Source organism: Clupea harengus, chromosome 6 (assembly GCF_900700415.2).
Source record: "Clupea harengus chromosome 6, Ch_v2.0.2, whole genome shotgun sequence".
Taxonomy (NCBI): Eukaryota; Metazoa; Chordata; class Actinopteri; order Clupeiformes; family Clupeidae; genus Clupea; species Clupea harengus.
In genome coordinates, this window is record NC_045157.1 from 23,078,265 (window position 1) to 23,103,264 (window position 25,000).

General features: G+C 43.2%; 1 protein-coding gene across 5 annotated transcripts in view; it reads left to right on the plus strand.

Moving 5' to 3' along the window:
• LOC105902984 (SH3 and multiple ankyrin repeat domains protein 2) overlaps positions 1 to 25,000 on the plus strand; it is a 111,947-nt gene that overhangs the window by 62,846 nt on the left and 24,101 nt on the right. For all 5 annotated transcript variants that reach the window (XM_031569449.2, XM_031569450.2, XM_031569451.2 and 2 more), the window contains exons 14-16: positions 4,157 to 4,238; positions 8,664 to 8,746; positions 10,526 to 10,650. In XM_031569449.2, coding sequence (XP_031425309.1) covers positions 4,157 to 4,238; positions 8,664 to 8,746; positions 10,526 to 10,650 — 290 coding nt within the window. The remainder of the gene's footprint in view (positions 1 to 4,156; positions 4,239 to 8,663; positions 8,747 to 10,525; positions 10,651 to 25,000) is intronic.

Sequence of the window (25,000 nt, forward strand, 5' to 3'; positions counted from 1 at the left end):
GAGATACTCTTGGACATGTACCTATAACTACTACGTAGGACAGAATATTTCTGAGAGATTTGGTACCTTTTATGTAGACCTGCACAAGCTCTTATGCGTGTTAATATGTAAACATTTGATGTTAACAACACATTAACAGTTTGATAATGGATCTCTGGCTTCCATTAAAGAGCCAACTGTGAGATAAAGATGACGAGTTTACCTGTATGTCTACCTTCCTCGTTGAAATGTCTCATTATGAGTATGACTCAGTTTGTCATTGGGATCTGTGATCTTTGCCTTTTCATTGTCCAAAGTGAACTGTGCTTTTTTTTGTTATCAGAACTAAGTTCACAGCCAGCTTTAATCCCTTTCTATTGGATATTATACCTGACAGCGTCACACTATAGGGCAGTTAGAGGTTAATCAATTAGTCTGCTGTCTCCACAACTGATTATCGGACCATGAAAAATAGCACCCAATTCTAATAGCTGAATAAGCTGCCATAATTGAATGAGGCTAACGCAGGCTTAACATGCCTAGGCACACATGCTGGAACATGTCATTAATTGAAACCCTCACTGAGATTGAGTTCTCAACACATGGCACTTTCATCTGCGCAGACAACACACACAGGCATTATGCAAATAAAAGGATTAGCAGGCTAATTATATCTGACGAAAAGTGAAAGTGGAAATAGGAGTGAAGTGAAACTCCAAGGGATAGTGCTAATGAAAAACATCATTACTTCGCAATTATTTATTTTTCATGCAGTCTTCTTTCTGGAAATGTCTGCACCTGGAACATCGACTCATTTGCATGTCTTACTCTTAAGTGACGCTTAGGAAGTCTTCGATCTTCGAGTCAAGTGCTTGCTTTGACCTTTGTTTATCTAAATTGTGAGAGTATGCCATATTCAGATTTAGGTGAGTATTACTGTATGTTCAAGGCTTGAAGTTCAGTGACAGGATGAGTAATGTGTATGGTTGTATGCCTGTCATTGTCAGTGAAATGTTGGTTTGTTGCAGATCTTCCAGAGGCTTTGAGAGCTAATTGTGAGCTTCTTAATGGCCCTCAAGAGGATGGCCTCTGGCATCTCCACATCTACCGAACACAGCCAATCAATAACTCAAGCAGTTAATCCAGAGTAAACAGTTTGCACAACGTGGGTTCTTAAATGCTCTCCCTATCTGGCACTCTCTGTCTGAATATGAATATGTATTTTCCCAGACAGTTTTAATACTCAGTTGTGCTGACCTATGAGCAGATTTCCATTAGGGATGTGCAGAACAGCACAGAACAGGGTGGTGATTACATGGGTTATGTTGCAAACCTTCTGCTCATTCTCACCTTTGGCAACACATCCATTCAAGAAAGTCGAAGAGCCTATTGAAATTGAAAGAAGAAGAAATCAACTATCTGCATATTATTTGCATAAATTCATAAACTGCTGAAAGTGCAACTGAAATCCAGGCCAGGTCAAATGGGCACTGTACTGAAATAATACAAAGGTTGTGGAACACTTGCCTCGACTTTTTCACACTGTTGCTTTTAAATCCAGTCACTTTCTCACCTGCCATTTGATCCAGTCAGTGAGTAGATGTAGGGCTGAAGCAACACAGTGGAGGGTGGAGACCATCGTATGTGAGTCAGCATAACTGAGGCCAGTTAAAGCATGCTACAGGGAAATGGGTATTTGTGCTGTATGTATAAGAATGAATGTGTCTGGATACAAGCACCACTATATATCATTTAAACATTTCTTAGCACAGTAGGAAACAAACAAACTCTGTTGACCGTATCATTTTATAAGTTGACCCAGTACCACTGTGAGATCTATTGGCGCAGATTTAAAAATTCACATATTCACTCCTCAGGATAAATCCAGTTCTGCCCAATTCAGTGAATGCTTTATTTCATCTACTGTCAGCAGCCTTTCTTTTTCGAGCATTTACAATCAGTTAACCTGTAGAAACCCTTTCATGTCAGTACAGCTGAGCAATTTGTGTTGAGACTGTGTCTGACATGTCTGTCAGTCACACTCGGGTAGACCCTCTCATCCACTGAGGATTTCTTACTGCTGCAGTAACACAGATGCTGTGATAAGACCATCATTCTGCCCCGGATTCGTTTTCATTGGCTGTCGTCACACTCATGGCTCAGACCTCCATGGGAGAGACTGACCTTTTTGTCATAGAGGCACTCCTTTACCCAGAATTCACTTAGTAGTGGGTGGTTACTCAGTAGAGCCGTGCAGATCAATACCCACTTTAGTCATACTCCCTTAAGGAGATGTCCACATGTTGAAAATACTAACTAACAGACATGCAGACACACACACACACACACACACACACACATAACACACACACACACACGCACACACACACACACAATTTACAAGTGCACGAGCGCATATTAGGGCTTCTGTGCTGAGACTAGAACACATATCCTGCAAAGAGGAACATTCCATGGAATCTGGTGGGGTGAAATTGGCATGAGAAAACAGTGTGGGAGGTGTGTGCGTACATTTGCACACAAGTGTGTTTGTATGTGTGTGTGTGCATGTGTGTTACAGATAGAAAAGGAAGAACACGAAGGTAGTGAGAAGAAACAGAGAGAGGATGTACTCTACATACACATCTCATACACACACATCAAACGCCAAACTAGCTGTGACATTTGAATGGTTTGATAGTAACTCTCACACATACAGACTGCATATGTTGTTTCAAGTTTTTAGGTTGGTGTAAAACAACAATGTAAGTGCTTCACATGAACTTTACATAATGTATAATATTTTTACATAAATGAAGAAAAATAAACATGTTGAGAAGTACAGTACCAGCAAATAATGTCTGTCAGAGACATCAATCATTTTTAATTATTATATCATATTGTAACTCAAGATTAGTTGTCATTGTAATACTAGGCCTCTTGAGATTGCCAATCACAATTTCTGGCCTGACCAAATCAATTGGCAAGGTTTATGTTGTTCCTTCTTTTCTTAGAAGGGGATTTCACATAACCAAAGTGTAAATTGCTTACTTTTGCCTTGTTTCATAAGTCCAATCCTATAGTTGGCATGCATGTATTAAAAGCACAGTAATCCCTCAGTACTTTAAGTTGTGATAAGTCTTCATTATTTATAATCTTTGATTTTCTCTCTGTCATTCACTATCTTACTTGCCCATTTCATTGTCACTAAATACAGTGAATGATATAAAAGGGACAGACTGCAGTGGCAAGTGATAAGAGAACATGTAGCACTCCTCTGATAGGAAGGAGGGCATAAAACCATCTCTCCATCTCTACGGAAAGGACTAAGCAAAAGTGGCCATGCTTGGAAGCCCAACCACCAATAGGGAATCCTCTATACATGGACCTCTTTGGTTGATATGTCTCCATGGAAACAACCTCTAGACTGTACAACAATGGTTGCTATGGAGTGGACCTAGTTGTAGTGTCTTTTATCCCTTTGCCGCTCTTATGTCACTATTCATGTTTTTTGTCCCCTTTTCCTTGTGTGGAAATGGAATGATTTTCTCTTACTCAGGATTGACTGGTGGTGACTAGAATATATAGTTAACTGTTGGATGGGTTCTCCACCGCAGGTCCATTTTCAAGGGTGATGAGAGTCAGACTCTGAGAGGGTAGCTTAGGGAGAGTAAAGTAGTGAGGTACATCTAAGTGATATCTATGGCCAGGAGGAAAGTCCACTGCACACATGAGGGTTTCACAAGTTTCAACGAATGGCTCATGTGGTCTATATGTTGATTTTTTTCCCCATTGTTTACTTCACAGTTTTTTTTTTATTACACTTTCTTTGGTTGGATTAGTCTAGTATGGTGTATGTGCAGAGTATGAACATGTTTCTGTTGGTAAATAATGTGAATTGATAGTGTAGCGGAGAGTTATTAAGCAGCACTGTCATCCATGAAAAACAGCAGGACATTCAACAGGGAATCCTGATGCTGTCGCAAACATACATAACGATCTCTTTCTTATGAAAATATGGATGTATGTGAATGTGTACAGAAGGTTTTATTAGACCATTATTTATTTTTTTACTTTGTAGAAGTTGTAGGTTGACAATGTTACTGAAGATAACTTTTTTAGAGATTGATTACTTATTTTTTCCACTATTGTTAATATTATTGTTTTTTTTATTTTACAGTGAGCAGAACAGACCGTGCCGACAAGAAAAAGCTCTTCAGACACTACACAGTGGGCGCGTATGACAGCTTTGACGCCTCCAGGTAAGGCCACTTGACTGCCAACTGAAATGTGTGTGTCAGGAGCGGGGGTCTGGTAGATAGGCAAAGACACAGGCAGGAAGAGGGGCCTCTGTGGGTGAGTCACATGATCACTGAGCTGGGATCTAAAAATGTCATGTATCCACAGACAACAGCTTGGAAATTATGTCATCAGAAATGAACTATTTTTGTATTATGATGCTTCTCCTCAGAAGTGAAATGCACTTATGTCTGACGGTATAATTATAGACACATTCTGCATTTCTGTCTCAGGACTGAGCTCAGTTCATTCACTTTGATCTGGACATGAAGGCTACTCCATGGTTATTTTCAGTATTTGCATGGATTATGTGGCAATCATAGAACTGCTTTATGATGAGGTTCGTAGATCAAATGAGATCAGTGACAAATTGTCTATGTTGGCCCAGCTTTCTTCAAAATGATGCTCTTAGAACTGTACAGTAATTCATCTATATGTTTGTCTATATACTGTGCAGAAAAAGTCATCCTCACATTGCATGTAGACAAGTTAACCGCATATCTGTAAGCAGTTTGGAAGAAATGTTCATCAGACAGTATAATCAGGATTTTGTGGAACAACACTGTGATGAACAAACAGAAATGTCTGTGGAAGATAAACAGTTTATGGAAATCATGTCAAACTCTGCTGTACTAAAAGATGGACACTACCACTTGAGATTACCTTTTCGTAACCCTGATGTCAGAATGCCCAACAACAAACAGGTGGCCCAGCAGAGAGTGCAATACCTGCTGAAAAGATTTAAAAGAGATCAATCATTCTATAATGAGTACAAGGAGTTCATGAGCAATGTCAGCGCAGAAGGACACTCAAAAATTGTGCCATGGGAAGAGTTGGAACCTGAAGAGGGGAAAGTGTGGTATATACCGCATCACTGTGTTTATCACCCGCAAAAGAAAACACTGCGTGTTGTGTTTGACTGTGCCTCAACTTATGCTGGAGCCTCATTGAATAAAGAACTCTTGCAGGGGCCTGATTTGACAAACACTTTGCTAGGTGTGCTCATTTGCTTTCGTCAAGGTCCTATTGCCCTCATGACAGACATCAAGGGCATGTTCCATCAAGTCAGAGTGGCCAAGGACCATGTCAACTTCCTGCGCTTCCTCTGGTGGCCTGATGGCGACATCAATAAAGATCTCATTGAGCACAGAAAGTTAGTCCACATCTTTGGAGCAGTGTCCCCCCCTAGTTGTGCCACACATTTAAGTCTGTTGGTATAAGGAAAACCTTATGGAGGTCAGTAAGTCAAAACTGTTTTAACGTGTAAACCCCCCGTGGCCTTAGTAAGAATCTGTTTTGAATTCCACCAATAGAAATGCATTTGTTTGGTAAGGCCCATCCACACTTTCTGTGAAACTAAACTGAAGTTTTCTGGGCAGCACTGACTTTTATGATAATGATTATGAGTTTTCACAAGTCCATGGCAAGCCATTTCCGACACAGAATTTGAGACACACACGTAATTCTTGTGTTTGTTGTTGTTTATATTACATTAAGATGCACTGAGATCTAGATACTATTCATGTACTTTTAAGACAACTCAGTTGTAAAATAAAAAAAATGACTCCTAAGCCTCCTTTATCACTCGTAAGTGGAAGTTAGACCTGGCCTTCACTTTTTAAAAGCTCTGCCTGGTAGCACCTTCAAATTCTAATTGAAAACTGAAAATTCAAGTGCTCTTTCAATTAGTCAAGGATCCATCTCCTCTTGAGCTGTAATCCAGCTCTCCATCACTCTTTCACAAAATACATTTCAACCAAAAGATGAAAGCTATGGACGTGTAATTGAGCCATTCCATAACTAGCCATGTTGAAAGAATGTAATTGCATATGTCAACAAACATTACATTATGTACTAATCATTAGAAAAATTAAATATTTGAAATGTCTTTGGATCCTTGTATAATGTGGCAGGGTAAGCCTGTAATAGAGGCTTGGAAATAAACAGGTGAAAGTTCAAAGGTTTCAGAGCATCTGAGCGTTGTTTAGTATTAGATCTGTGTGTGTATATATCTGTGGGAGCATGTGCCTGTGACCTGGCCAGTGGCAGGGGATGAGTTAATCATCGTTTCGCTAATCAGACGAGTGGGAGCAGGGCCGAGCCAGCCTCTTGAGTACCGCGGTCTGTTATCTACTCCATACAAATCCCGTCACAAAACAAAATGCCATTGGGGTTCAGCCAAATGCCTTGTAGATACAAGGGTACAAATGTGTGCCTGGCAATTAGGCAGTGTTTGATCAGGCCCAACATCAGCGGAGGCTTTATTATTCATTAGGCAGGTGGCCAAACCAATCGCAAGTGCCGCACCGGGGAGCTGGCAGGGTCCCAGTAGCCTCCCCAAAGCACACTTCAGAACATACTGAGATCTAGAACTGGACCAGATCACAGTGGGGATGTGTGTGCTATCTGCACTGGTGAAAGACCAAAGTGGAGAAACTTGCTCAGTTTCACTTAAGAGTGTAGGTTTGGTTAGTATATGTTCTGTGTCCGCTACGTGTTTGACTGTGAGATTATTTTGGGTCGAGTTTAGTTTGAGTCAAATAAGCCCCTCTGCATTCTTCTTCTGCATCTTCTCTAAATACCAACCATTAGAAGAACTTGGCCTGAATTAAACATGGAGTGTGTTGTTACAGTGAATGAAATCACACTAAAATGTTTATTCTATAAGTGTGGCAGTCCAATTAATTTATCCTTAGACCACTATCTTAAGACACCTTTTTATGCACATGGCCTTATTTAAACACTGGCTATACTCCCTCTGGGCTCCCTTACAGCATTAAATATTCATCATGATTTTTTCTAACTGACAGAAGGTGTAATTTAATTTTGCATGAGAGGCAAAATGTCTTGAGCAGCTTTGCAGATCCCAGGCTCAGAGTATCTCTCAGAGTTCTGTAGTTCAGTTTTGGTCACAGCTCTGAGAATCTGAATCTTTTCCCAAATCTGCAGGGGGTTGCAATGGTTGCAACCATAGGAACATAGCATTTAAACTGTACACATTTTCTTAACCTGTTGGTAAGACATAGTGATGCAGTGATAGATCTGAGCTGCTGTGAACTATTCCTACCCAGTGGAATTACAGGCAAACGTAGGTAACCTCTCTGGGTACCGTAGCTTAGCCTGTGCTGACCGTCCTTAAAACAGATTCCGTTGCTGGGGAAACAGAGCACCCGTTCTGTTGCTAGGAGTACGCCTCTCACTCTCTCTTTCTCTCTATCTCTCTCTCCCCCAGCATCAGGCTGTCTGTACGGAATAGAACTGTATCCACACCATGCATGTTGGGATCACTTTGTATAAACTCTGAAGTGTGCGCAGCTTGTCAACATTATAATAGGCTATCTGTTCATGGCATTTTGTCCATCTTTTAGCCTAAATTCTGAAACAGGTGGCACGCTATTGAGACTACAAAAAAGTCGTTTTACGTAGCAATAGGACAGACAGAAACGGCTTTTGTAACTCACAACGCTATTAAATTGGGACATGACATGCCAGAGTGGTATTAAGTGTCGAAACAGATGCTCATCCTGGTTGCCCGATTTGCGCATTTTAGTAATTTGTTATGTAATCGGGCATAAAGAATAAACGTTAATATTTGTATGAAGGGGCTTATATCTTATATTAGCCACACGCTGTGTCAGACTTGCGAAACTTCACTGACTGAATTCTACCGTAACATTATGTCAGGGAAGTAGAGAAAGAGATAATGTTATAAATCATGTTCTGTGTGGTGGTGGCTATCGTGAGATTGTGTATTTTCGAAAATCCGCTTGTTAATTAATATTGCGGTTTGCCGGCTTAGTTGCCGACAAGACTTTTTCCAGCCCTCATATTACGCGCGCGTTCAGTTTGGTTGTCCTGTAGTGCTGAGTTTTAAATTAATGAGGATGTCGTTCACGTGCAAGCTATCCTTCACTCTGTCTCCGCCACTCCGCCGCCGAATGGACTTTCTGTTATCCAAACAAGCACGCACGGGCCTGCGCTTCCATCCTACCATCACACTCTCCTCCTCCCTCACCGCTGCGCGCACTTCTCAACCGGAATTCTGTTATTGCTGCCCTCTTTCTCTCCGTTCCGTTTTTGCTTTCATCATTTATTTAATCGGTAATGATTCTCACCGACGTCACACTGTGTCGCTGGCTAGGGCCTCCGCGTGTCGCTCCCGCCCGGGTGACGGCTCTGTTCGCAGCGGCTGAGGAGGGGTGGCGTTTTTCGGGAGATGTGGACGCCGGTGCGGCGTCGTCGTCTCGCTGTTAATTTAAAATAAGTGATCGTTTACCCGGGCTACCGGTGCTGGCAAAGATGAACCTGCACTCGGGCCGTGCGACTGTGGCTATGATGCGGATGATGGGTTGCAATAACGGGCGCTATGCGCGTAATTTTCTCCACAGTGACTGCGTGATCGACGAGAAGACTGTGGTCCTACAGAAAAAGGACAATGAGGGCTTCGGCTTTGTGCTACGAGGAGCCAAAGGTAAGTGAGTGATAGCATCTCTTCTCCTCATTCTCATCCCCTTTCCTATCGGCTGCTGTCAAAGCCAGCAAAACACAGCTGACGGTGGACATAGATTTATGCCATGAGGATGCATTTCATTCCCTGCTTACTAGTCACCCCTTCAGTGTGACTGCAATTTGTTTTTACAGCATGTATCACCAAGTTGAAACCTAATATTGCATGTGTCTCCCAAACTAATGTGTTTTTGTTATTATAAAGTGCCACTACAGACACAAACAACTTCAATCATTCTTTGGCCAGCAGTGCACACTGACATGTTTTTAGCTCTCAGACACGCACTCACATGTGTATCCTCATATGAGAGTCCTCTTTGGCATACACACACACAGACCAGACACCCACTCACACTCCACATACTTGTACAGATACATTTCAACGTAGAGAAGGGTTTGCTGTGTCTCCTCAGATCTGGGCTGATTCAGTCTGAATTCACACGGGCAAATGTTTGCTCTAAGAATCGTATTTCCCCGGGTTACCGTTTCAAATATACAAGCTGGACGCTTTGGCTGCATGCTTCTTGTTCCTGTGTGCATATGTGTCTGAGAGAGAGAGAGAGAGAGAGAGAGAGAGAGAGAGAGAGAGAGAGAGAGAGAGAGAGAGAGATATTGGTTCTTTCATAGTCTGTCATTAACAGTGGAATGTTCCTGAACTCATCTCACTAATGCCACACAGACACCGGTCCATCTCCCTTGGGTGCTGTTATCTCTACCTGCCCCTCTCCTCCCCCTCTATGAGTCTCCCCTCAATGACTATTCACACACTCACACACACGCACGCACACGCACACGCACACACACACACACACACACACACACACACACACACACACACACACACACACAGTGCAAACACACCCACACAGTGGCCAGGATGTGAGTCAGTCTGTGAGCAGCAGCCTCATGGAATCAGCAGCATTAGCATAGCTTTCTGGAGACATCACTCCGCCTCACATCACCACAGCTCCCATTTTCATGAGAGTCTTCAAAGTGATGACTCCAACTGACCCATGGAGAAAACAGACAGACAGACAGATAAAAATATATGCCAGCTATCTCACACTTCCTCTCTCTACCTCCCTCTCTCACACACACACACACTGAGAGAGAGAGAGAGAAATCCATACGCTAACACAGTTACACCCACTCTCATTCTCTCTCTCTCTGTCTTGCTCGCTGTGTGTGTGTGTGTGTGTGTATGTATGTGTGTGTGAGAGTAAGTCACACACAGAGAGAGACCAACAGACACACACACACACACACACACACACTTACTGTAAACCCCTGATTTATGAGAAGTGTCAGTTGTCACCACTGGTTTTGCAGAGCCATAGGGACAGAATCTAAGCCTCTGTGTCCAGAGAGCCAGGAGCAGGCTTTGGAGGGTACCCAAGACATTACAGCCTGTCCAGACATCAGAAACAACAAACACACACATACAGAGAGAGAGAGAGAGAGAGAGAGAGACTTCATGTCTTTATCTCTGCCTTTATCAGCTTTTTCTCAGAAGCCCACCAAAGGGACGGCCATAAACAATTAAACACACTATGACCATCAGGGCCACATGCATTTCTCTGTATTTCTCTCACAACCCCCCGATTCATGTTAAGACCTGTTAAACCTGTCGGATGCTTGCTCGTCTCTCTCCCTGATCTGTGTTTTTTTTTCTTGTTTATTTGTCTGTTTTTCCGTTGGCCGTCTGTCCGGCATGGCCTCGGCGCCCCGCTGCACTGCTCCTCAGCTGACACCCCTATTGAGGAGTTTACGCCCACCCCAGCTTTCCCGGCCCTCCAGTACCTGGAGTCGGTGGACGAGGGCGGCGTGGCTTGGCAGGCGGGGCTGCGCACCGGAGACTTCCTCATTGAGGTATGAGCTGCTCTGCATCCTCCTATCCTCCTATCCTATCCTATCTAAGAGGCCAAGAGTGGAGGCGGTGAGGGAGGGGAGGGGGTATGCAAGAGGTTTGGCACCTTACAGGCATGGTCTCACTTCTTTTAAATTCCAATCTCTCCGAAAAGGGTTGTTGTTTTTCTTTTTGCTCTTTCAGAGTGCTGTTGTTTGAGCTGCTAATGATATGCAGTGCGTTCGCTCAAGACTGAAAATTGGCTTGACATTTTTGCAAGTGCATTGATCAGGCACATCATCTAATCAAGGTGGCAGAACAGAACAGAGCGTGCTTTGTTGGGTTGTCAGGCAGCGTACAGGAGAATTTAGTAAATTCTGGCGGCTAACAGGCTGAGACAGAGGGTCTGGGGGATTGTACTGTACGTTAGCGAGGATGTTGCTGCTTGCTGCTCTTCCAAAAGCAGGGCTCATTTTTACAGTGGATTCTGAGTTGAGGTGTTTGATACTTTCTCATCTCCGTAGCGAGTTTTATATTGGTGATTTAAGTTTATGTTTCCTGTGTTCAGCAGGAAATACATCCTGAAGAAAACATGTAAACCTGCCTATAAACACTGTGGGTCCAACAGGAATGCAAACACAGTGACACACAATGGTGTCTTTTTTTCTGGATGAAGATTAGTATAGTCATCATTAGGAGAGTGCACAGTTTGCAGCTAAATGGAGCAAGAAATGATACGAGGGCACAGCCTCTCTTCTCTGCATTTTCATATCCTTCCTTCCTCTTCTCTCTCTCTCTCTCTCTCTCTCTCTCTCTCTCGGTCATTCAGCCTCTCTTCTCTGCATTTTCATATCCCTCCTTCCTCTTCTCTCTCTCTCTCTCTCTCTCTCTCTCTCGGTCATTCAGCCTCTCTTCTCTGCATTTTCATATCCCTCCTTCCTCTTCTCTCTCTCTCTCTCTCTCTCTCTCTCTTGGTCACTCTGCCTCTTTCTCAGTCTTTTCTTCTTCTACCACATAGTATTGACTTATATCACTCCTCCTTTGTTTCCCTCTGGCTATCCAGCCTTCCTGTCAGTGTTCCCTGACCAAAGCATGGGGATGTCTGTCCCCTCTCCAAGTCTGCCTCAGCCTAAATAATGAAGGCTGTGCAATGTGACTCTTTCTGCGAAAGAGTCCCTGAGCACACATGAGTCGTAGGCATCTCACATGCACAGAATGTACAGTGAATATATTCACAATGAATTATGTGAACTGGACAGCCTGAGTGCCCAAGCTAATATGTGTGTCTGTGTGTGTGTGTGTGTGTGTGTGTGTCTCATTGCATGGTTGAATGCACTAATACTGAGTGCTCTGTAAAGCAGCGTAGCCGCATTGGACCTTGTTCATCCTACAAAAATAATCAAGGAAGCCAGTTTTAAGTCAGTCTTTAGATCTCTCACTGTGTGCATTTGTGTGTTTGTGTATGTGTGTTTTACCTTCAAACTTACTTCATAAAAGTAATCTGCATGCATGATTTAAAACACTGCTCAGCTTTGCATAAAAGTTTCATTGCCCTTTCCGTATGCGCATGTGTCAGGTGACTTTATTGCATAGACTGTCTCCACTTGGCGTGAGATGGAGGTGCAGTGCAGTGGCAGGAAAAAGCACCTTTTGTTATACAATTGTGGAGAATGCAGTTCAGATGCCAACCCATGGTGTATTCTGTTCCCAGCCAGCATGATTGGAAAACTTATCTGATAGAGAATTAGTTTCATAACATTGAGAGAGAAAGAGCGAGGGAGAGAGAGAGAGAGAGAGAGAGAGAGAGAGAGAGAGAGAGAGTAGCTTACAGGGAACTGCATAAAGGTAGACCTAGGAGAGGTAACTGAGCAGAGAAAATCCCATCTTCAGCCCCAGGTAACAAGCAGATATTGACTGTTTATTTTTATCTCCAGGTTCATTTTTTGCTGTCTCTGTCCCTCCCTCTCCCTCCCTGCAACGTGCAGAGCAGTGTAATACAACAGTCCATATTGTTCCTAACTGTGGAGGAGGCGCTGTTAAGCTTTTGAAGTTTTGGCCAGCCTGCACTCAGTGGCAAATCTTTATTCAGCCAGAGACCCCACCATCTCACATCGTACCTAGAACTCAGCTCAGTGCTGGATTGCACTATGCTTCCTCCATCAACATATGACTTCTTATATATGTCCTGAGATGCTTAGATGTTTATAATGGTTCACTCCCTACAGTGATTGTAATAACCAAGGGCCGAGAAGTTCATTTTCTGTCTGGGGTCAAACTTGATGCGCATATGGGTCAATAAGGTTCAGGTGTTATATCACAGAGTTTGAGTCCTCTGACCCCATCCTGCTCTTCTGTGCCACCCAGCCAAGGCTGAACGCCGTCAAATGGCTCTCTCAGGATAGCCCCCCCCTCCCCAGACACACACACACCTTGGTCACACTCACAGCTTTTGTTGGCAGCCTCTTCCTCTCCTTGTTCCAGCCCTCGCTGGGCCCTGGCAGCAGTAGTCAGGAGTAATGCTTCAACAGCTAGGTCACACAGCCCCAAAGCACTTCATTATGTGGATTACTGTGCCCATAGCCTTAAAGATAGATACATACAGTATATAGTGGTCTCATGAAGGCGGGGGGACTCCGTCTGTTTCTGGCTATAAGAGGACATTTTTGTCTGTACCATTTCAGGTGTATGTCAAGGTATGTAGGCTTGGTGCTCAGCCTCTAGTAATACTTTTCTTCCTCCTATTCTTGTTCATTTCATTGCTTAAAGTGTGGACATTTAACAAGGTATTGCTTTTCTAGCAAATGCTCTTAATATGCCAATTTCGCTACTAATGAATTCATTTGAATGCAAATAAAAGCGTTGTCGTTTTTCACATAGAGATCAGAATGTAATAGCTGCCAGTCTGTGAGGTAAGAGCCTCATCAGCGTTTAGGTCAGGTGTGATCCGGAGTGGGACAGAGCCTTCCCCATCTCCCTAATTGACCACCTGAGCCTCGTTCACATGATTGTGATGTAAGTGCCCTATTTAGACCCAGGACAAAATTATCCCCTTTTGTCACACTCTTGTGTTTAGAACACCAGCTGCCCCTCGTTTGCAGTATCCCTCGTCCTGAAATTCACTCACTTAGCGAATGGTTGTAGAAAACAAGCCTTTGGTAGGTAGGGGGTTAGAGAGCTTTGGCTTGTGCTCGTGCTCCCATAGTTCAAGTGGTAAAGAGGGCAAAAGCAATATCATAGAATACATTCCCAGCATGATGACGGGCCGGATGAGAATGCGAGGATGTGTATTGGTATTGTGAGATACTTTAACATTAGTGATGATTACTGATGTTGTTCTGAGCCCTGTGGTCTTTATGACCATAAAATACTAAGCAATGCTTACGCCAGTGAGAGGAGGGATGGGAAACGATGTCCCAGCGGCTGTGATTCAGCCGTTCCCGGCCTTGTGCCGAAGGTAATAACAGCCGTGGGGATATCTTTTGCCAACCCCATGAACACGAGTACCATATTGCTTTTATAAAACAGTTTCTACTAAAGACTCATTTTGAGTTTGAAGACACCAGATTATGTTTTGTTTTGTTTTGTTTCTTTTGATTTTGGCTATTCATTCTTCGCCCCCCAAAGTAGTTCCAACCTGAGTTTTCGGCATCAAGCTTGGCCAAGTAATGAATAATGTTGCTCTGCAACGAAGTTGAGTCAGAAAGGCTAATTGTGCAGATTCATTCGTACACTCACCTGTCTTCACATTACATGTGAATTCGTACATTCCCCCTACTCCTTGCTGACATTCCTCACCGGAAACTGTCAAATGTAAAATTGCTGCCTGCCATTCTGGTCTCTTGCTTTGAGATAATGAAATATTGATGTTGTACAATTAATGCTGTAAAGTAGATTAAATGCGGAGTGATTACTAGCAGTGAAGAGTCCGAGTCGGGTTATGCCAGGATATCCCCACTCATGTAATGACTTTTGTCCAAACAGAAATGAATTCATTGTTTGACCGGACCTATTTGTTGTATACAATTACATTATACCATGGCTTGGTATTGTGACATGTTGTTGAGAATGTCAATTGAAATAGTGAAGTAGTCCCAGTTTTTTGACTATTACATCAATGCTCCAAGTTCGTTGTGATGTTTAGTGGTCCAACAAAAGTACAGAGAGTAGCAACATGTTACATATGACTGAAATAGCTTTTAGTACCGTTACACTGCATTTGGGCAAGGTCATTTTACAAAGCTGATGCTCAGTGGAATGCTGGAATATGCTAGCTTGGCAATGAGAGGTATGGAACTAATGACTGGGCTTTGGCCATAGCAACCATACATTCAAAATAAGTAATGGCGGTTTGTCCTGTAAGTTAAGAAAAGACTCAAAGTGTGGCGGAAAGAAGTAGTTCTACAATTTTTTTTTATCAAAACGTAATAATTATATCAGCAAAATAACATAACAAACACAAGTGTGCTGACCAAGGTATGTTATAAGGTATTCTTAAGGAGAACACAACATTCTGCTCAACTGAGAGGATTCCATTTGCACATTTCTTAACTTGAATGGCTTGTGCCATATTTCTCATGAATCCAACCTATACTGTAAGTATTTCAGTCAAGGCATCTGCAATGTTGATTTGTTCAAATCTGTATCATTATGTCCAACATGGTCCGCCCCATAAAACATTGGGGACGATGGCTTCAATGCCACTAAAGCTCTCCCAGCCCAAACCCCACCTGCCTCTGCATTCCAGTGAAGCTGTGCTGCAGTGCCTGCTGCAGAGGTGCTCTCAGTGCAGTGTGTCCGCTGGTTTGGCCCTCAGCGGCTGACAAGAGGAGGAGAGGGGTCAGGTGGGGCCAAGGCTCTCATTTTGGGCAGCATGGCAGAATCAGCAGCGAGATCAATCTGCCCGCTGCACTCCTCCATCCAAATCAAACGGGGTGGCTGGCTGTCTGTCAGCACTCCTCAGCTCAAGTGCTGTGATGTGCTGTGCTAGTGGGCTTGGTGGAGCAGCAAAAGTGAAATATGGCCCCGCTGTCACATTCACAGACGGTGCATGTGTGTTCACCCTGTAGTCTCATTGGAGATAGAGAGAGATGGAGAGAGAGATGGAGAGAGAGAGAGAGAGAGAGAGAGAGCAGTGTGCACTGCTGTAGACCTCTACGCAAACAGAACAAGATGAAGCGTGAGCGAGTGGGGGCGTGAGAAAAAGATGAGTGAGGGAGGGAGTGGAAATTGGGAGCAATGTGAGAGGGGTAAAAGTGTGAAAGATAAAGAGAAGGGCAAGTCGAAATGATAGTGAGAAACTGTAACTGGATTGATATGCTCTCTCGCTCATGTACAATGTCAAAAGGAATATAAATGGCTTTATAAAAAAACTGTGTAAAACCTCTCCATGTTTTTTGTGGGCCTGATAAAGAGCATTTCACCTTTACCTGTTATGTAAACGCACCTCTCTATCTTCCCTCCTCCAGTCCTCTATATTAGGAAAACTCTTTAGGACACCCCAGTGTCAAGTGCATGGAGTGTACGGAAAAAGTGTGGAGGAGAACTTTAAGTAATAGTCTTCTATTACTTTCTCTCTCACTTATCATTGTGTTCCATTCCTGAATCTAGACTATCCTTCTCAGCTATGTAGCAGCTTGGCCCAGGTAGGCCACTTCACTCTTATACCTCAGATGTCCAGGGTAAGGATTTCATACGATGTGCATGGTTGAATAGAAGTAGGCGGAAGGCGTTTTTTTTTTTCATAATTACTTTGTAAGTTCAGGGTATATTTATTTTATATTAAAAGACTCAACATGCTAGACTCAACAATGTTTCCAGTCTTTGTTGGACTACAGTAACTTTGTCAGAGATAGATATCACTGGAAGTAAACTTAAATGGTGAAACAAACAGTTTTAGTTGCTGCAGTTCTGTCCAGTTTTGGAAACTGACCACATACAGATGAATCCCTAGAACAAACAAGCACACAGCCAATGTGGAGGCCAAATGTGCATGTTGTAAGATTGCCATTCGCAGGTTTATGATGCATGTAACAGACTTATTAGTTATGATAATTGCATAGTGTTACGGAGGGAACCCTCGACACGCTGCTAATGCTAGCATGGTCTACATCCACACACGCACGCACGCGTGCATCAACCAAATGACTGGGCCTGGCACTGTGTTACAGCAGAATGCCTTCACAGTGAGCTTGGCAGCCCTGCTGAGCCTCTGCTCAGCTAGCTTCCCCTGATTGATATTGATGGGACTGCAGGTGTTACCCTTGACCCAATTAAACTGCGTGTAGCACAGCTTTTTCCACGCGGCAGACGGTGTTATTTAAGGTAACACAACGTGTCTGCACTTCAGGCTGTTGTTTGCCGTCACTTAACGCACACACACACACTCCAATGACGAGCAGCACGCTACACGTTCTCACTTAGGCATCACGGTAGCTGTGACATAACGGCGTGGCAATGAAGTGCATCGTCACTGTCATCAGAATCTCCTAATCACTGCATCAGTCAAACATCTGTCAGCCCAAAGGAAACGGGATGTGCACCGCAGTGGTTGTGTGCCGTTTAGAACCGGGCGATGCGGTCACCATGCTTGCACCCTTCACTCGGGGGGATTGAGCATGAAATGAACACATATTGTGCTCATTACTCAGAGGAATCCTGAGCAGCTGCTGGAGGTCGCGTGCACACGCACACACACATACACACACATACACACACACACACATACGTATACACACACACACACTGGCATTCAGATGTGTTTGCTCTGATGGAGATAACCCAATGATGTTTCACATCACTGCCCCAAACCTGGAGGAAAAAAAAGCCGGGGGAATGTGGGTGCAGTGTACAGGCTCCTGTTACCTGTACGTATTTGACTGTTTAGAAATGAAAGCGCTTGGTATATCATCAGTTCAGATGGGACACAGGCTCAAGCATGAGTAAGGGGGGATTTGCAGTCAGTCAGCATCCCAGAAGAAACACAGTGTTAACCTTATCTACATGTGTTCTCATAGTTTTTATGTGGCCTTATGTGGTAACCTCTGTTTGGTCATGCAGTTGTCAATAACTATATTAAACTACTTTATGTAGGAGCTTTCATATGTTTTTGCATAAAACATTTTCGTTGGGCTGACAAGATTCTTCAGTAAGCAATATCACATTGGACAGCTCTGCTGTTAGAAGTCCCTTAACTTCCATCTTTCCATCTTTAGAGGTGTATTGAAAAGAAAGAAGACATTTCTTTGTTGTCTTAGGTAGTTTGGTTTTCTGTCATTGGTCAGGATTTTATCTATTTGTGGTAAATGGATTCTGATCTGGTTCTGCAAAAATAAATGTGCTTGTTTTGAAAAAAATAGATAGATATAGAGTTTCTCTGGTTAGATATAACTTTTCTTTTTAAAACATTTGCTCAGGACTTTAACCATTTGAAGCAGGAAATGCATTCATACCCAGTAAAAAGCCTAGGGTAGGCTCGCTTGAGAGCGGTGTAGGCATAAAATGGCCCTGCGGGAACACAGGCGCTGTGTGGGTTTCCTGCATTGGACCTCTTTAGGCTTGGAATATGGGGCCCTTTGTGGGCTGTCCACTGTGGTTCCCTCTGGACTTGAAACAAGGAACCAGGTACCCAATCCCCAGTTCACCTATTTAATGCAAGGAGAAAAAGTAAAAACATGGTTGTTAAATGCATTTCGAATTCCTTCTTTCAGTTTCAGCTTGCCAGATGTGGGCTCAGTTGTGCCTGCTTTGCTATAGTTCAATCGTCTTACACAGATTGAGATAAACCAATAGGCACACAGACCACCCACTCCATAGACACCCAACTGACCTAAATTTCCTACATTTCCCTCGGGATAAATAAAGTATCCATCTATCTATCTATCTATCTGACCAAACACACTGGAACAAAACAGTAACCATATATGATAGTAAGATAGTGCTGCATATTTGCTTGTCTGTGTGTTTGTTCATAACTCTATTTTAGTAGTTTTAGAGTTTTTTTAATTACACGTGTGATACTATTCTATGGCTAAAACGTAAGAACACAAAACTCTACTTGGCTTTAGAAAGTACAGTTAACACTGGGGCTTCAGGTTTCCATGCACATCAACCCCATCCCCACAGACATGTCCCCCCTGCATGGACACCATGTTTGGGGATTCATTGTGGGCAGTGCACAGTGGTCCATCAAGAGCCTGTGGAAATCACATGTGTGGAAGAGGTGCGCCAGGAGTCCATGGCATTGGTCTAGGTCTCTGAAAACTCAGTCAGTCTACATGATCATGTTTGCTGAGCTATCTGGAAATGCTTTTATACTTAATAAAATATGTTCTGATAAAATATGTAAAATCTGAAAAGGTGAATAGTATTTTTTTATAGGTATACAGAGTGCTGGAGTGGTGGAGCAATCATTGGGAAGAGGAGCTTCTTTTGTAGTCCTTGATTAGGAGTGAATACAATCAGCCATGGCTGCACAATATCAGTTTTTGTTTTGTTATCACTGTCTCAATCCATTCAGAATACATGAACTCCATCAATTACCATATGATACCCCATCCACTACACGTTGTTGTCAAACGCTATCCTGTGGCTAAAAATAGCCCATAGTCACACAGAGACCCAGACACACACACACACACACATCCTTTAAATAGCTGTGGTATTGATGGGACCACACCTCATCCATAATTTAACACAACAGGCTCCCACTTACAGTCACTGGAATGGATTTACAAGGAGTTCTGTTCATTCCCTCCCGTGGAACCGGAGTGCACGGGGAGGTCTGGTGTTTTGCTTGTGCTCATTTTGGTGGCGAGAGACTGTATTTAGTAAAAACATGGCGGAAATTGGGAGCATTGATTTTAATGTGCCTGAGTGCTCCTCCAGCTGAATGTCAACACCACGCCTCCCTTTTCTGTCGTTAATAATGAATGGAGGACCCGTATTTACAGCGCTGTTGCCACAGCACTACATTCCACCCCTTACTCATCCACGTCTCCGAACGTGATGCACGGCAACAGTCACCTAGCAACTGCGAGCACAGCGAAAGGCTGCAAAGGAGCTTGACAGTACACACCACCAGGCTGGAAGTCTCTGAGAGCATGTACCATAGGTCAGGGGTTCACCCTCAGGTAGAACACACACGAGGAGTCCCTTCAGCACTTAGAGGGGCCGCACAGCCGAGGAAAGGGGTCATACAAGGTGAAGCATATGCTGTGGGAGTGACGGTTCTCAGGGTGACATTGTCTCCCATTGGAACTGGATTCTTTGTTTATCTTTATCTTTGATACCCTGACACCCATCATTTTTCGTCTATCTGTGTCAAAGAGAAGCAAGGCTTTAATATTTAGCCTTATTTGATTTGTGAAATCACTTATGCAATTTGCACAAAAAATCACTGGCTGCTCACTGCCCTCCCTGGAATCCATTGCCCGCTCCCGCTACCTTAGCAGGGCCAATAACATCTTAAAAGACTCCTCTCAACCAGGCCACCACCTGTTTACTCTCCTGCCCTCAGGCAGACGGTACAGATCCTTTAGAGCAAGGACCACGCGTCTTAAGAACAGTTTTTTCCCGACAGCCATCAGAACTCTAAATACCGACATGCACTAAACACTAAGCACTTTATTGACTACAAGTCACATACCATCTCAGGCACCTTACACATGTGCATAAACAAAGCTGTATTAATTGATGTATTTATTGAAGTACTTTAGTCTATGCCACCGCACTTTGTTCTACTCTTAATGTATATATATATTTTTTGGGGGGCTGTTCCTACTGTTTTTGGATAGTTGTAGTATTGTTATGTTATATGTTGTTGTTGTGTTATATGTTGTCCCTCGTCACACCAACAGGAGAAGCACTCAAAATTTCGTTGTATAAATACAATGACAATAAAGGCTTTTCTATTCTGGCTTTTCTAAATGCACATGGTGTGATATTATATCAGCACAATGAAAAATATAGATTGGATCTGATAAATCTTATCTGTCCACTACCTTGGATATTTGAAAAGCTTAGTGTAACCAAATAAATCAAGTGGCTTGCCTGTGTATGATACCCATGAGATCCCAGCAGACTCTGCTGCCTCTTCATTAAGATGTGCTGTTTACATACATAGCCATTAGTGTTACTAATGTTCTACGTAAAAAGCGAGTATAAATGACGCTTTACTTATGAAGCTCAATGGCCCTGTGTTTGTGCACATTATCTTCCTTGTCTGCACCAGCGTGAATCATCAGTTTCCTGATTCTCCACCCCTCTTCTCATTCACACACACTGTCTCAGATGCAGCCTTTTTAGTCCTCAACACACGCACACACACACACACACACACAACACGCGCACACACACACACACACGCACACACTCATGTGCACACTATAGAGCAGATATAATTTAATGAGCTTGTTGTGTCTCACCACTTGAGCCTCAAAAGGAAAATGCTTTGTGACACAAGCGAGGCATTTCTTCTGGGAATACAAGTCCCTTCCCCTGTGGATTCATCAATTAACCTGCCTGTCTACCCTTGAGACAAACACAAACACAAACACAGACACCAAACCCACAAATAAAAACATACACACACAAACACACACACACACACCCACCTCCACACACACACACACACACACACACACACACTCAGATAATGGCACCTACGTGGGAACACCCACTGACTTCAGCTTCTGGCCAGGTGCTTAGATAACCCAATATCCAAGCACAAGAGAAGGGAAACCTGAGCCACTTCTCTTGGGTTACGCACGCTCCGCGGAAGCTGCCCATGTGGCCAAATCTTCTGAAGATTCACAGCTGTTTCAACATTCATTATCTGTCTCACAAAAATTGCGAGGGAGAGTTTTTATGGAGTTTTTCGAAAGGGCATAACCATTATGGCCGACCATGAACTGGAGTGCTAACCGTTGATTTGGGTTCGTTGGAAGGTTATCAGTTGGTGATATGTAATAATAATGCATTGACTTATGGACTAATGCACATAGTCCCCAAACATTTGAAACAACACATTTGAAATTTGAATAAAAAGGAGCTAAAACTAAAACTTCTACACAAGGTACAGGATAAGATGTTTTCCCAGATGGAGTCGGGCAAATAGAGTGTGAGAAGACTAGGTGGCTAAAGAAAGCATGGAAGTGTCGTCTGTGAAAAATGTGATTTGTTCTTTTTTTGTAAATACTCTCTGACAAGAAGGCCCTGTTGACCCGAGGAAAACAGAGCAAATGAGAGAATGGGGGAAAGAGACCAAAAGAGGGAGAGCGACTCACAATGAGACAGACATTGATGTATGAGTGTGATGATGCCAAAAATATCACTCCTAAGCCCACACATAAATCACTCTGTCAAACTCCAAACATCCACACTCCATTCTCTCTGGGCGACTTTCCACACACATTGAGGGTCTCAATACAGCAGGTGTAGACTCTCAGCAACAGGCCTGGGTGTGCGCGGATGATATATTTCACCTCTTGGATCTGTGTGTACAAGGAGATCTTAATGGGAATGTGTTCCTCCTAGATGTTGTTGCATACACAACTGCATCTGATTTTTTTGTTTTTACAATGAAACTGCTTTTATGCATGGGTTAAAACTAAGAGTTCTTAAGCTTTCTCTTTCTCTGTGAAAAAAAAATATAGGCTGTCTGTACCTTCCTTCTTGCCTGGCAGTGTGAAAATCCTGCAGACAGCTTGACTGAGATGCTTACTAAAGCACGAGTGCTTGACATGGTATGCGAGTGATAGAGTTTTATGTTGCCTTTTGGAGATTGACATCCTCTCTGCCTCTCTTTGCTCAAGTTACCCTTAGCATCACCTAGTCTGCTTTGCACAGGTGAGCTGTCTGCATGCTGGTGGCCTTCTTGCCTTTCTGGGCCTTGTTGCTGTAGACTGTAATGGCTATCACTTTTTTCCCGGCAAACCACTGGCTCCTGGTCTGCACTGTAACAGAAACAGGTCATTTCTTTCTCTGTGATTTACACATGCATCAAACCAAAGTGCCTGACCTCTATCGACTCCCCACTTTGTTCACATACAAATCAATGGCACTCTTAAGTACTCAAATCAATTACTGCAGTTACACTGGGCATTAATGACAGAAATCGATCATGTTGCATGTCAGCGGTTGTTCGCTGCTATTGATTCTATAATTGTTTCGTTTTCCTTTCCCTTGTTTTGTTACATTGTGGCTGTATGAGACAGGCAAGGCAAGGGAAACCCAGTCCTGATTGAGGAGTTTCACTATAATCCTATCGGTGCTAGCCTTTAGCTTTTGTCTAGAGGCAGGATTTGTGTGTGTGTGTGTGTGTGTGTGTGTGTGGTGAAGCCCTCACAACACAAGTGTATATGTGTCTGAGAGATGATGATTTCTCAGAAAAGGTTACTGTGGGAGGCAGTTGAGTTCAATCTCAGCTTGTCTGCCTTGAGAGCGCCCTTGAGAGCCCACGGATAACAAAAATACCGTTAAAAAGTGTCTCTCCATGTCTGATTAAAGCACTCCATTTCAGACAGACTGCATTGTGCTTCTCATAATCCAGCCTCAGTTTGGGGGTGTGAGGTCGTTGACAGGGCTTTCAGAGCAGTGCTGCCACCAATCCCCTGTTCAGGAACCATTTACACATCCAGTTGAGTCGCTTGTCTGTTTCACACGATTGCTCAACACCACTGCAGATGCTGACACACTGGCCTTAGTATGAGATCCTAGCACTGATTGATATTATTTACACCATGTAGGACTTGATCTTTGAAGCATACATGGATGTGTCAAAGTAAAGGCTGAAATGTACGTATGGAAATATTGGGGATTTCTTTGTGTACCTATCATTTTGACCAAATAAGCAAAGGTATTAATGTTAAATCCCACAGAGCCAATTTGGAAATACGCTTTTAAAAAATGCAAAATAGTTTAACTCTGAACCACTCAGGGATTTGTGAAATGATGTACCAGTTTTATCATTCAGTTGTTGTTCATAATAATTTTTGTTATTCAGAAGACATATTATTTCAAACACTGGACTAAATGGTTGACATTGAGCATTGTTTCCTAGCCATCACCTCCATTGCCATGGTAACAGAGAGGGGTTGTCACTTTCTCTTGCGACCTTTGAAAGTGTATCCATTCTATTTTTCTTGTACATAAGGAGCATCTTAAAACTCATTAACATCAAGCAATTTAGATCTCGTTGCAATTACAATTAGATAAAACCAATCACCTTCACTTTTATCACATCTAAACGATTGCTTAAAATGGTTAGGACATGTCTTCATTTAGGTGAGGGCCTTGTTTTTGTGTCAGATTACGGCGGTATTTGGAACAGTCTGTGAGCTGCACTTTGATTATCTCAGAGCACACTAAGTTTGACCTGCTGTAACCCTATGCTCACACTGACATATCATCTTCCTCCATCTGCTATCTCTTCCTAATAGTGGAGAATCAAGTCCGGAAAAGGGAGTTCTAACAGTTGAACTACCCGAATGGGGCATTAGCAATCTCCTTACAAAGGCAAAGGGCACGTCTGCTAACATCTGTGAATTATTTACACATAGTGCAACGGACACACCTGACCCATGCCACAATATCGTTCATCCCATTCAACTGAGGGTTTCTTTAGCTCATCTTTTGTAGGTTTTGGAGTAAAAGCGTTTTCACGGGTCTAATAGTGTCTCCTTTCCCCCTACACTGCCACACTGGGGGGATCAGTATCTGTGCTCTGCTTAGTCTGCTGGGGGTTTGGTTTGTGTGTCAGTGGCAGCTCATTGGGTGGCATTACATAACCATGGGAGAGAGAGAGACGAGGGATTATGTAAGGACGTCCTGTCACTCCTGCCATGGGGCACTGGGCAGCCCTCTGTCACCTACTCCCTCTATCAGCCCACCCCCCTGGTCTGTCTGTCTCTCACCCTGTCTGTCTGTCTCTCACCCTGTCTGTCTGACTGACTCCTCTTGTCCTCAAGCTCTCACTTACACCTCTCACCTGAGGTTCTCATGAAGTTTTGAGATGGTGCCTGAGTGGATTAAAATGCCACTAAACAGAATTGTAGTGTGCCACATACATTTTTACAACATGCGGTCCTGGTGGTGTTTGTGTGTCTTGTGCGGCGAAATCATTGAGAGTGGAAGTTTGTGTGTTTGCTTGCTTGAATGTGTGTGTCTGTGTCTGTGTCTGTGTGTGTTTGCTTATGTGCGTGTTTCCTAGGAATCTTCAGTCATGATCTCTGTCCCGCCGTAGATCAGGGTCAGCATTAGTGCAGTGCTAACCATCAGGATGACGTGAGAATGTTGGGCCTGGCAGATTATACTCTAAATTAAATCAGGAAGTGGCAAAATGAGATTTTGTGACATCAGCACTGCAGATGTCCTTTT